This window comes from Xyrauchen texanus, chromosome 27 (assembly GCF_025860055.1).
Source record: "Xyrauchen texanus isolate HMW12.3.18 chromosome 27, RBS_HiC_50CHRs, whole genome shotgun sequence".
In the NCBI taxonomy this organism is placed as follows: domain Eukaryota; kingdom Metazoa; phylum Chordata; class Actinopteri; order Cypriniformes; family Catostomidae; genus Xyrauchen; species Xyrauchen texanus.
This window is the reverse complement of record NC_068302.1, coordinates 36,673,459-36,687,432: the sequence shown is the minus strand read 5'-3', so window position 1 is coordinate 36,687,432 and position 13,974 is coordinate 36,673,459. Positions and strand designations below refer to the sequence as shown.

General features: G+C 36.9%; 2 protein-coding genes across 4 annotated transcripts in view; both read left to right on the top strand.

The window, feature by feature from the left end:
- Window positions 1–6,424, top strand: part of LOC127621135 (OTU domain-containing protein 5-A-like) — a 52,045-nt gene extending 45,621 nt beyond the window's left edge. For 2 of the 3 annotated variants that reach the window (XM_052094612.1, XM_052094611.1), the window contains exons 7-9: window positions 1,642–1,849; window positions 4,488–4,604; window positions 5,245–6,424. In XM_052094612.1, coding sequence (XP_051950572.1) covers window positions 1,642–1,849; window positions 4,488–4,604; window positions 5,245–5,366 — 447 coding nt within the window. In that variant the 3' untranslated portion in view covers window positions 5,367–6,424. The remainder of the gene's footprint in view (window positions 1–1,641; window positions 1,850–4,487; window positions 4,605–5,244) is intronic. The other variant, XM_052094613.1, reaches the window with a different exon arrangement.
- Window positions 6,425–6,722: 298 nt separating this feature from the next.
- LOC127621136 (serine/threonine-protein kinase pim-2-like) lies at window positions 6,723–10,665 on the top strand. Its single transcript, XM_052094614.1, has 7 exons — window positions 6,723–6,951; window positions 7,200–7,300; window positions 7,395–7,445; window positions 7,982–8,181; window positions 8,540–8,709; window positions 8,799–8,975; window positions 9,130–10,665. The coding sequence occupies exons 1-7, from the start codon at window positions 6,888–6,890 to the stop codon at window positions 9,276–9,278; spliced, it is 912 nt and encodes a 303-aa protein (XP_051950574.1). The 5' UTR covers window positions 6,723–6,887; the 3' UTR covers window positions 9,279–10,665.
- Window positions 10,666–13,974: the final 3,309 nt, after the last annotated feature.

Below are 13,974 nucleotides of genomic sequence, written 5' to 3'. Positions count from 1 at the left end.
AGTTTTAACAGAAGAATGAATGTAAGTGCTGTTATAAAATTATATGCTTCACATTTCTGTATTTTAAACTCTCAAAAAATTGTCCCCATTCACTTTCATTTTAAGTGCCTCATTGTAAGTTTCATTTTAAGTGCCTCATTGTTACTTACATTTTTGCTTTTCTTTTCTAAATAAGTGTCTAAATAATTTTTTGTGGTAATCAACTTAATGCCACAAATGCTGTCGATTGAGATAAACTTGTATCGAACCTGAAATATTCCTTCGGTTATTATTTCTGAAAGTCATGCATAACCCGCCTGAGATAAGTGATGATTGCTGCTTTGGTTAAAGCTAAAATGTGTAATTTCTCCGGCACTAGCATCTTCAAACTGAACTGCAAAACTAATGACTGTTTTCAACCAGGTTTCCCAACATTCCCTCATCTACCATTGGAGGGTCAAACAGATAGTCCCGCCCCAATCTCATTCCAATAGTTCAGCCAATGTTGCTGCGTCGGGCTGTTTGGGATGCTCAAACAAACCGAGCAATGTTTTGAAAGCACCACAGAGACATGGTGTTTACACTTTTTGAGGGAATCAGCCTACAAATGGCTTACTTATGGTTGTCTTGTCTTTGCATATTAAGCTGGGATAGGATAAAATATATTAACAGGGAGAACATTACACTTTCTTTTTTTTTTTTATCCCCAATTTGGAATGCCCAAATCCCAATGCGCTCTAAGTCCTCATGGTGGTGTAGTGACTCACCTCAATCCAGGTGGCGGAGGACGAATCTTAGTTGCCTCAGCATCTAATACCGTCAATCCGCGCATCTTATCACGTGGCTTGTTGAGTGCATTACTGCGGAGGCATGGCGCATGTGGAGGCTTCGCGCTATTTTCCTCGACATCCATGCACAACTCACCACGTGCCCCACCAAGAGCGAACCACATTATAGCAACCACGAGGAGGTTAGCCCATGTGACTCTACCCTCCCTAGCAACCATACCAATTTGGTTGCTTAGGAAACCTGGCTGGAGTTACTCAGTACTCCCTGGATTCAAACTCTCGACTCCAGAGGTGTTAGTCAGCGTCTTTACTCGCTGATTTAACCAGGCCCCAAACATTACACTTTTACAAGAGTGAAAACAAATTGACGGTCCAAACAATGAATATGTGTGAATATGTGAACACATATGTGTTCAAACTGCTTAGGTTATTGCTTCCGAAAGTCACAAATATTTTACCAATAGTACCAATTGTGCAAACAATGTGGTTTGCATTTTCACACTTAAACCAACAATGAAGAAGACCCTTCATCAGAGAAACAACAGCCCTTCTTATTAACCAGTCTTTGAGCTTAACAGCAGCCTATCATAGAGAAACTGATCAAAATAAATAAACTTGAATTGTGCTTCTGAATTGAATATTGTTATATTATCTTATAAAAAAGAAATTGTAAACTTGCATTAGCAGTCATAAGTTTGGACAGTTAATTGAGTCCAAACTTTTGATTGGTATTGTATAAAAAGTGGTTATGAAAGCATATTTACTACTTCAAATGACAAACTCAGAACCGAAAGTTGTAAGAGTTTGATTATGGAGCCAGATTGCTTGTCATTAGTGAATGAAAGCGTTTTGTTTACTTTTCTTATTCCACCAGCCTCGTAAAGCCAGCGCTACGTGCAGCTCTGCCACTGCTGCAGCTACAAGTGGTTTGGAAGAATGGAATGCCCGGTCCCCGCGGCAACGAAGCTCCGCCCCCTCTCCGGAGATTCCTGATCCCTCTCACTCGGACACACCCGCTAAACCCCCCTCCCCGGTGGGAGCGGCCCTTGCACTATCCAAACCACCATCACCATGTGCACCAGGTCTGTTATCAATGCAATTACAATTATCAGTGTGTAACTGTATGATGCATTTCCTCTGCAAACCACTTTATAGTGTAAATGGCATTCACAGATACAGTGGCAAGAAGAAGTATGTGGACCCTTTGGAATTAACTGGTTTTCTGCATAAATTGGTAATAAAATGTGATCTCATCTTCATCAAAGTCACAAGTATTGACAAACACAATGTGCTTAAGCTAAAAACACACTAACAATTATAATCTTTCATGTCTTTATTAAACACATCCCTTTAAACATTCATAGTGCTGTGGAAAAAGTAAGTGAACCCTGGTTAATCGTCCTTGGACAGCTATAACCTCAACCAAGTGTTTCCAGTAGCTGTGGATTACACCTGCACAACATTCAGAAATAATTTTAACCATTTTGAGGTAATTCCTCAGCATCTCTATTGGGTTAAGGTATGGGCTCTGACTGGGCAACTCCAAAAGTTGGATTTTCTTTTTTAGAAGCCATTCTGTAGTGATGCCCTTTTTACAACATATGTAGTGCCACTGCTAAGTGCTGCGTGTTCTTCCCAAATAAATCAACATTAGATTCATCAGTCTACTAAAAAAATTTTCCAGTAGTGTTTTGGGATGTCTTTGGGAAACTTCAGATGCACAGCAATGTTGTTATTGGAAACCAGTGGCTTTCTTCATGGTGTCCTGCTGTGGACACCATGCCGGTTTAATTTTTTCTGCATTGTAAACTCATGAACAGAGATATGAACCAGATATGAACCAGTTCCAATCTTTCCTACAAATCATAAGCTGTCACTCTGTTTTTTTTTTTTTTTTTACCTCATTGAGCATTTTGTGGTGTGCCCTTTGAGACATCTTGGCTGGACGACCACTTCTAGGGAGAGTAGCCACAGTACTAAACCATCTCCATTTATAGACAATTTGTCTAACTGTGGACCGTTGAATATCTGAGCTCTTTGAGATAACTTTGTAACCCTTTCAGACTTTATGCAAAGCAACAGTCCTTGATCGTAGGTCTTCTGAGAACACTTATAATATAAACATCTGCTGAATTATTAGGTCAGCAGATGTTTCTTGTGAAGAGCAAACTCAAAATATTTGAGTGCTTTTTATAAGTCAAAGTAGCTCTAACCCACACCTCCAATCTGGTTTCATTATTTGGATGCTAGGTTTGCCAACTCCTGGCTCTAATTAGCTTTTGTTGCCGTCATTAGCCTAGGGGTTCACATATTTTTTCCAAACTACACTGTGAATGTTTGAATGATGCATTAAATGTGTACAATAACAATACAATAATGTGTGTTATTAGTTAAAACTGATTGTGTTAGTTGATTATTGAATATTTTTAAGACATTTTTCTTTATAAATGTAAGTAATTCCAAAGGGTTAATATACTTTTTCTTATAACTGTATTTGAACTCTACTGTCAAGAAAATATCTTGGTCATATTTCACCACAAAATCAATAGAAAGAAATTAGAAAATATTTTTTGCTTAAAAAAGAAAGGGTTATATTTTCTTCCAAACAAATTAGGTTTTTAAGGTTAATGCACTATCCAGTTTTACATCAACAAAACCTACCTACCTCTCTACCCTAAACCTTAAACCTAACCGATGGTGTTTAAGCAAATGAGAGATGAAAAAACATGGTGATTCATTGAAACTTCTGTCTCACGTGTAGACTTGAATGCTCTTCAGAACTCATACCCCCATCGCCAGTGCAATGCTGTATCGGTTAAGCTACTGCGCAATTTGATTGCACTTTGAACAAGCTTGTTAATGTAGTTGGTTATGCAATGCAAACGTTATGTCTCGCCTTACAAAAAGTAAAAGTGTTTAGATGTCATAAGATAGCATTGTGTTAGGAACAGGCTGAAAAGCAAGTGTTTATGCTACTGTTTTATCCTTAATTTTTGTGAAAGGGAATAAAACTAATTTGTTGTTTTAGCACTTATATTGTTTGTTATATTGTTTTGTTTTCTTTCCTAAAAAGGAAATGCATTTTGACAAGAAAATAAGTAAACATAGTCAAATTTCAGCACTTTGAAAATCTGCGATTAACTATGAAAAATTATGTGATTAAAAATGAGAATTGACGGACAGTACTAATTAAAATATTCTTTATTGTTATTGTTTTATATTGTTGTAATATAACTGTATTGCTGTAATTGGAATCTAATGAGAATCATTATTAAGAAAACTCAGAATTAAAATGTTTATATACTTTATGACAATGGCAATTTATGGGGAAAAATGTGTTTAACTGTCATGAAAATACTGTTGCAAAACAAAGAAATCGCAACCTTGTTTGATAGATCCACATTACTATTCCTCCATTTTTGAAAAATGTGCCTATTTTTATGAGCCGTGTTGAACATATCGCAGTTTCCTGGTGAAATGAACACTGAAGGTGCTACAACGACAATTAATTTTCTTTGTTTTAATAAACAATCAATCTGAAGTCTTCAAAATATGCTTTGTTCTCTTTATGCTAAATATTTCACCCATTCATTCAGAGTTCACCCATAAACTCTCTGCAGTGGAAGCTGAATTGATAAAAAAAAATACATCTCTGAACTTCACCAAACTCTCTACTTCCAATTGAAAGATATACATGTAGTACTCTATCTTGCTTGCCAGGTCCCAGTAACCAGGCTTGTGGTGGACCAGACAGGCCCACCTCATCCACTCTGGTGTCTCTGTATCCAGCATTGGGCTACCGGGCCATTATGCGACAGATGTCCCCTACTGCTTTTGGTGAGGAAGTGGTTTTGTGCTCGATGAGGAAGTAGTTTTTTGCTCGACTACTTGCTTGGCTGAGTCACTATAGGGCCCAGAAATACAATTATTCGTGGCTCTCTGTTCTATGTGATGTGTGTGATTCAGGGTACAGCTTTGTGAAATGCATCAGATCTCATCCAGAAAGCTGTATGTACAGTCATTATGCACAGTTAAATACACTTGATTGCAGTTGAGTATCGGCACACCCCAGCTAATGCTGACAACTGTTTGTTTTGGTTAAGAAGTTAAGAAGGTGCAAGCAGGGAGTGGATGGCTCATATTCATAGTTCTTCTCATGGGATTGTTACACAAATGTGAACTCTTTGTATTGTATATTTGATAGGGATAGGCCCGTCGTACAAGCCATCATCGTGTTGCTCCAAACCATATGACAGCCTCAGTCTCCATGCATGTTAATTGTATGGTGGGAAAAATGCAATGAAAGTCAATGGTTACTGAGGCTAACATTCTGCCTAATGTCTCATTTTGTGTTCCACGGAATAAAGAAAGTCATACACACTTGAAACAACACTCATGCTTGAGTAAGTGATAACCTAATGTTCATTTTTTGGTGAATCGTTATATCATGTGTTGTGTTTCTCTTGTGTTACAATAGGCTTAACAGACTGGGAAGACGATGAGATATTGGCCTCGGTCTTGGCTGTGTCACAACAGGAATACCTCGATAGCATGAAGAAAAATGCCACACATAGAGAACCCTCCCCGGACAGCAGTTGATAAAGGAGGGTTTGAAGGCACAATCTGCAAGGAGGCAGATACATGGGGATCAAACCAATCATATTCTTTCCATCATCATGCAGTCCACTTTTTCCTTCCCTTCGAACGCCCATCCATCTATCCATACATCACTAGCCCGAGCCATCCAGTCAAAATGGCCCGTTGTCGCCTAACCACTCCTTTATTTCTTACGCCATTCAGTCGTTGGACTTCTTTAGGTGCATGTGACAATAAACATGACTGATATCATTATAGAATACACAGGAAAATGAAAAGTTATTGAAAAAAGTCATACTTTATCCTCATAATAATTGATTAATATAATCTTGTTTTATTTTATTTTATTGTTTGGGATGAAAATGCTCTTTTTTTTTTTTTTTTTCTTGGAATAAAAAAAGGAGAACTTTCTGAAGAAATGTAAATCTTTCTTGCTGTATTTTCTGTGCTATGCATATCATAAACAATATGTAATGTTGAAGACTGCATAAACACTACAAGCTAAAAGATTGGACACACTTGGTTGAAACCTTTTAAACTAAAGGCTTATGTGAGTATAAATTGTGTCAGAGTATTGGTAGAGAAAATGCCCAAAGCGTGCAGCAGACAGAGCTCTAATTTAGGCAAAGGGTGACTACATGAAAGGAGCTGGGTCAAGTTTCTTATAAAATACAAGAACGTTTTGACTTGTTAAACATTTGCTGGCCACTTCATCATTCCCATACTTCCATTTGTGTTATTTAATAGTTTGATGACTTCACTATTAAGCTAAAATTTGGAAAATAGTAATAACAAATAATGAATTGGTGTCCAAAGTTTTGACCGGTGAAGACTGGTAGATAAAAAAAATATATATCTAACACATCTATTAGCTATTAAAAGTTCAGTTTTTCTTGGTATAACATTACTAAGAGATCAAAACCACATTCGATTTTTGCCAGTAAATTATCTGGGACTGCCCCGCGGGCTGCGTCCTGGAGAATGACGCATGCTTTATAACCCCTCTATTGTATGAGCGAATGAACACCTACGCATTATGCTGCTAAATGACTTTTATTTCAAGTAAACACCTGTAAATATTAATGTGCATGGTTGAATTCTAAATGTACGCTTGCTGGAATAAAACCCCACACGTATTGCTGACATTGCGCGCGCGCTCTTTCAGGGACGTTGTAAGAGCGGCAAATATTCTTAGAATTTTAACCACCGCTAATTAATATTCATATGTTCAGCTCTCTGATTGGCTTTCTGTTCAAAACACTGCAAGCGTGTTGGCCACGATTGGGTAGATTCGTAAGAGTGGGCGTGTTTACACATGTGAACTTAAAACATCAACAAACTTTGAACTTATTCAGTCAGTCAGTGTGCGAGTGCTAGAAGAGGGAGATATCGTTCAGACGCTCACTGAAAACGGCGAACAATCACAGACAAACATGGGTTTATTCTGAGGCTGTTTACTGTGCGGGCTGAAATAATTATTTCGTTGTATTTGCAGTTGCAATTCTTTTCTATTATTTGTAGAAAATGTTGGACAAACGTGTTGTTGACCTGCGATTTGATCATTTGGAAGACGTGAAAGCGAAAAATGGTAAGATTCTTCAGATTAATACTTGAACCAAATAATATTTTATACATATTTGTGTGCGTGTGGATATGGTTGAATTTATTTTAAAACGTATACAAATTTAATTGTGTCCTAATTCAAATAATATCAATAAAATGAATTGCGCTTTCTGTCCAATGTTATAATATAATTGTGCAGATGCATAACCCTGAAAGAAATTGAAATGAATCCTTGATTTTCCTAAGTGTGTGTGTTATTTTTATATTTTTTAGTTAAAGAGCCATTTGAAAAACAGTACAAGTTTGGAGCGCTTCTGGGCAGCGGAGGTTTCGGCTCCGTTTACGGCGGACAGCGAATTTCAGACGGACAACAGGTAATGCATTATTTACAACTATTAAAGAAAATAAGACTAAAGCACAATAAAAACGCTGTAACTTACAGAGCCGACATTTGCATTATCATTTTAGGTGGCCATTAAACAAATATCCCGTGACAGAGTTCAACAGTGGGCCAGACTGGTGAGTACAATTTGATATAAGTGCAATTAATTCGTTATTATCATAGTCTTCCAAGTAAGAAATATATATATATTTTTTTGGCGCATTATCGTAGGTGAAGAAATGGTAAATGGATTGAAATAGGGATAATAGCGCCCTCTATCGATTGTTTTGATATTTACCGGAACTGCATCGTCGAATGCTGAAAGTGACGTATGTTGATGACGCTTCGGATTTTTCAAAACAGCACAAAGGGGAACTCGGTGGATCTTTCCTAAATTTGTAAAAAATACCAGTTTGATAGCAATAGATCTAAAATATTTTTTAGACGATAATAAAAATGTAGCACGCACAATGTTTTTTCTTTTTTTAGAATAAAAAAAAACAAACAAACTGGGAGAACACATGAAATGGCATATTGTTAATTTTTCATAGTAATGATCCATTACAAAAGGTCATCCTCAATCTGAGTTAATATTTAGCTGAAGTTTTACTGTGGAACAAAACTACAACCAGCATCTCAAAAAGGAACATTTTTCTTATGTGACCCCCCACAGCCTGGTGAAGCAAACATGGTTCCAATGGAGATTGCTCTACTGCTGTCAGTACCTGGTCACCGAGGCATCATCAGGATGCTGGACTGGTTTGAAGTCCCAGGTCAGGGGTACCTCATTGTGTTTGAGAAACCGCAACACTGCCAGGATCTGTTCGACTTCATCACTGAGCGTGGGGCCCTGGAGGAGCCCATTGCACAGAGGTAAGAAAAAAGACGCTTGGTATACTATTTAATTGCAAATTTGACACTAATTTCAGGGTTCAAATGGTCATGAAATATCTGGAAATATCAGAATATAAGATAATTTTACATTTGACTGGAAAACTATGTAGTGCAGGGATGCAAACTACTCACCTTTCAGATAAAGTCACCTTTTTTTACGCTAATTTCCCAAAATTGTTTGAGAACCTTCTCTACATTTTCTTTGAAAGAGTTACTTTGAGCTCAAATTTTATATGCAACAAAAAAGCTTTGAAGTCTATTAAAAATATATATCTTGAACACCTGCAATCACCTCTTATATAAGTATAATACTAATTAGAACCTTGTTGTTTTACAGGTTCCTCAAACAGGTTGTTAAAGCCCTCCAGTTCTGCCACTCCAGGGGAATTGTGCACCGGGACATCAAGGATGAAAATATCTTGGTAGACACCCGCACTGGAGACATCAAAATCATTGATTTTGGATCTGGGGCTCTTTTGAAGGACTCCATTTACACTGACTTTGAAGGTAAGGTAGCTCTTTGGTAGTAATTGTATATGCATAAGTACAACATGAGCGTGACCGTGTTTCTAACAACCTGTATCCCGTATTTCTAGGTACCAGAGTTTACAGTCCTCCAGAGTGGATCCTCAAACAGCGCTACAACGCCCATCCGCTTACTGTTTGGTCACTGGGTGTACTTCTGTTCGACATGGTGAATGGTGACATTCCCTTTGAGCGGGACGAGGACATAATTCAAGCCACTCCAGCTTTCACTAAACACATCTCCAAAGGTAGCTACAGAACACACAAAAGTCAACATGAAATAAAAACTGACTTCCTTAATACACAAACCATGTCTAATGCACATTTACTGTATAATGTTCTAAAGAGACGTTGTTTTGATTGATATTTGGCACTTATGTTTTTGATTCTGTTTTGTTCCAGAATGCCAGTCTCTGATTCGGTGGTGCCTTGCATACAGACCAGAGGATCGACCAACCTTGGAGCAGATCCTTCTTCATCCTTGGATGATGGAGAACTCGGAGGACATTGGAGATTTGCAAGCACAAAGCAATATTAACCCAAGCCTTTGAATCGCGGAGGACTTTCACACACAATGTTTTATGTTACACTGGACTTTTCAAACTCTATTTACTGCCTTCTGGACTTCTTTAATTTATTAGTTTTGTTCGGCTGCCTTCAGAAGATTCTCATGCATCGTTTTGTTTGATGTGGACTTGGGATCGCCAAATATAGACCTGGATTGCTGCAGTTTTACTTTATGAATGAAAACGTCATACAACAGTGGAAGTTTTCTTATTTATTGCTGATTATTTATTTTTTCAGCCACATACTAATTTATTTTTGCGCTCAGTGATTCGTGAAGTTTCAGAAGCAGTACTCTGTGTTCTTTTTGTTTGTTTTGATTTTTTAAGTTCTAACTGACTTAAGAAATGATAATGGTTAGACTTACAGTCATGCATTAGAATGCGATGATACCTGGTTTTACAGGTTTCCGTTGTACAGTGATATTCTCTCCCTGTTATAAGGGGTGACACAAAAAGTCTTTGGATATGGTTTCCAGTCCTTTGATGGGAGTGCTGGAATAACAATAATTCAGGCTCATGTGGACATGTTCCCTTTTATAAACACATATACACACACACACACACACACACACTTCAAAGATGAGGAGCATTCCTGTTGATCCTGTTTACTATAAATGAATCAGTTCACTAGATAGATTCCTGAAAGCTATTAGCAAGTTGGCTTTTGGTTTCCATCTGCATTGTTTGTCAAGTACTGGGCTGTAACTTAAGTTATGTTGTCAGGACAATTTGTACTGAAAGCTCTGACATTTTGTTGAAAATTCCCAAAGGTTAGAGTGAATTTTAATTACTAACATCACACAGACTCCAACTACTTACACAGTGTTTATGTTTACTAAAAGGGCCCTAATTGTTTGATTTTGTTAATGCAAAAGAGAATGAAGTACCCACTGCCTTATTTGAAAAATATTCATAATGCAATATTTATTTCATGTAAATGTTGTTTTTAAAGTGTGACTTTCAATAGTGCATCCTGTATTCTTTTTTTGTAGAAACACTTAAATTTGTCAGATGTCCATTGTGTCCACAAGTGATTTGTTTTTGTGTAATTGGCTGACTTTGGATACAGATTGGCATGTTCAAATATTTATGAGACTTAATTCTAGTAGGAATGAAATTAATTTAACTACTGTTCTAGAATTGGACTTTTCCCAGCATATTGTGTAATGCATTATTGTTTTTGTTTTTTTATATACAGTGAGCATTTGCTATCCCCCCAATTTTGTTAATTTTTTTAATCCTTGCTGTTTTGCTTGGGTTGGCACATTTTTGTTGTAAATACTTGTGTATTGAAATATGTGATGTGGCAGTTGTCACAATGTTTAATTTAAGAGATTCCGTTAATAAAATGTAGATGTGAAACATCTATTTTTAAAGAAACATCATCTGTCTTGTCTCCTCTATTAGTTTTGCTCATGAAAGAGAGACTGTTTTGAATAGTGATCATAGTTTAATGATAATACTTTGAGAAAAGCTTAAAGGAAAGGTTGAACAGGCTGCTCCAGTTAAACCATTCCGGTCTGTTATTCCTGACATGGACAGGAATGTTTTTTACCACATACCTGTCATACTTGGTCCCTGCTTTCCTGTAATGACTGAAGCTACCTTTCCAGATCATGTGTTTCAGATCACCTGAAACTATCAAACACCTGTCACATGGGATGACCTTACTTACCAATAAACCTGTTGATTGGAAGTGTAAAAGCATCTTAGATTTCAAATGGGTCCTTATACATTTAATTAGTGCCACTCATAGGTGAATACGTTATCTCTCAGCCCCCCAAAATCTGTAACTATGTTAATGTTCATCTTAATGTTAGATTATCTTAGGTTATTTCACCTTGAATCCTCTTGTAATGCAATCAAACATTGATTAAATATTGTTTTTCCCTCAAGTCATTGGCAGATCCTGGTATTTGGTGAGTCATTAATCTAAAGCCAGGGAATGTCAAAATGTTAGTCAATGTTTTTAATAAATGTTATTTTAAAGTGTTACCGAGAAAATATTAAAAAAAATTGGGGATCCCTGGTTGGAATGGTTCCAGGGAGGAGAATTTATAGTACAAAAGGACTTAAATATTGATCTGTTTCTCTTCCACACCTGTTATATTGCTTTTGAAGACATGGAATTAACCACTGGAGTCTTATGGATTACTTCTATGCTGCTTTTATGTGCTTTTTGTACCTTCAAAGTTCAGGCCACCATTAATTTGCATTATATGGACCAACAGAGCTGAGATATTCTTCTAAAAATCTTTGTGTTCAGCAAAAGAAAGAAAGTTGTACACATCTGGGATGGCATGAGGGTGAGTAAATGAGAGAATTTTCATTTTTGGGTGAACTATCCCTTAAAGGAAACAGTAAACTTGAAACTCGAGTGTGACGTCTCAGCATATGATAAGACTGTGCAGCGTCTATTTGGTGCTGCTGCCCCCTAGTGGCCATTGGGGAACAATGCCTGTACATCTGCTTCTTGCCTGTATGCAGTCTCCCACACAAGTAATGACAGTATATCACAGTATATATTCAAATAAAGATGCATTGTGAGAAAATAAAAAACGCCCTGCATAGTCTTCAAATTGTATAACGTTAAAAATGTACAACATTATGTAAGTATACAGTAGATGTCATCCTATTTACATGAATTGTGTTTCGTGTTTTAACTAAAACTACTACAAATATTGACCACGGTTTAGTTTTTGTATCCTCACAAAAAGTTTAAAGTTTAGAAAAACTTTAAAGGTGCAATCAGTAAATTTTTCCTCATTAAAAAACTTTAACTCCTAAAAACATTAATTGTAATTTTGCAATACATGTAGGAATGAAGACTCCAGTCATATCATTAAACTTATAAAAGCTGTTTTGTTCTACATGGAGAGGGTCCACACATGGGGGCTGCCATGTTAGAATCACATGACCAGCCGAATACTACTTGCTTAATCTCAGTAACCGTCCTGTTGCGGGATACTTTCACTCATTGATTACATTAATCATGTCTGACAGTGAATACTAAATATCTACAATGGCATCTGAAACTGAAAACTATTGATTTTAAATGATGCTGCATCCAAGCCACTAGGTGTCAGTGTAAGTCCAAGATGACACAAAGACAAAAGTTACTGAGTACAATACTCTGCGACAGCCAATCAGATTCAACCCCCACCCCTCTCTCCCGACCAAAACAATAACCAAAACAAACTGGGGCACATGAACTAGTGGGCATATAGACTGTAGCTTTAACTGACTATCACCTCAGGCTATGATTCAATATCCCTCTCTGGGATTTTAGGAGAGTTTGGGATGTAGTGAGTAGTATGCTCACAATGAAAGTGCATTGAAAAGACATGTACTACAAGTACCCAGATTATGTACTTCGTTAAAGGAGCAATATGTAACATTGACATCAAGCGTTTAAAATGGGTACTGCTGTCCCAATTCAAAATATTGGAGAGAGCTGTCTCCCCTGCCCCTCCTCCCCAGACTCGATGATCACGTGAGTTGTAAGGTTGAGGACACGCAACAGGAACGAGCAAACTGACAATGGCAAGCCACGAGCCTTACACAGTAATTTGATCAGATAATGTATACGTTTGCAATGTTTTTATTGTTTGCAAACTATAAACCATCTCCTGTGGATTTTATATAACTCTGTCAATGTTAGCTAGATGTATAGCTGGCTTCTATGGCTGCAGCATGTAAAACACAAACATAAATTCCAAAGTAGAATATACTAGCTGTAGAATTGTCTTCGGAGAAGCCAGTATTTCAACTTAGCATGTTTTCTAATTCTCTGATAACATATTATTAGTGCAGTACATATATTACACATTGTACCTTTCACCGGTTGTTGGACACTTCATGCACTCAGTGCTTGCTGTTTGCCCCCCTTAGCGGAATGAACAGTTGATAAAACAATGGTGAGGTGAACATGGCAACTAGCAAAACTTCTGTGAAGACGGCACCTTACAAACAAGTTGAATGCTTTACCATCACCCCAAGCTGTGTGAATATGTATGTCATGTGAGGAATAAGCAGGGTTGGGGAGTAACAGAATACATACATGTAACAGGATTATGTATTTAAAATACAAAAAATAAGTAACTGTATTCCAATACAGTTACAATTTAAATAATTGGTAATTAGAATACAGTTACATTCAAAAAGTTTTTTGATTACTTTGCATTTTATTGTCATTATTTATTTTAATATTTAGTCCTTTCAGATGGAAAACATTTACACATATAAATTATGCGATCAAAAGTGCATTTGAACAGTGGTGAAACACTTTCTTATGATGTGTTACATTCATACGAGCAGACAGAGAAGTACTTTTTATGTAAGTTTGGAGCAGAAGAAATATAAATAAACCTTGTGTAAATTGTCAGCTTTACGCTAAGCAAAAATGCTATTTCTAGCCATTTTACATGCACATGTTACCAGACACGATCATATATTTTTTTTATCAAGGAAATTCACGTTTGATAATATTTAATTTTTTCTTGTAAGACCTTTGAAATTAGGGCACAAATTATATTCTTGATAATAATTTTTTAAAATAGGCACTCCCACAGCACTCCAAACCTACAGGTGTCGCTGATGTGTTTTGAAGCATAAAATACCGCGAAGAAGTCATCGGGCGCGTGTGATTGGTCGCTGCGCTCATTGACGGCAACAGGGAAAT

Excerpts from the sequence above, each read along its gene's own strand:
- LOC127621136 (XM_052094614.1), top strand. The coding sequence starts at position 6,888 with ATGTTGGACAAACGTGTTGTTGACCTGCGATTTGATCATTTGGAAGAC. Across the intron at positions 7,301-7,394 it reads GAATTTCAGACGGACAACAG|GTGGCCATTAAACAAATATC; the intron begins GTAATGCATTAT and ends TTATCATTTTAG. Across the intron at positions 8,976-9,129 it reads CACTAAACACATCTCCAAAG|AATGCCAGTCTCTGATTCGG; the intron begins GTAGCTACAGAA and ends GTTTTGTTCCAG.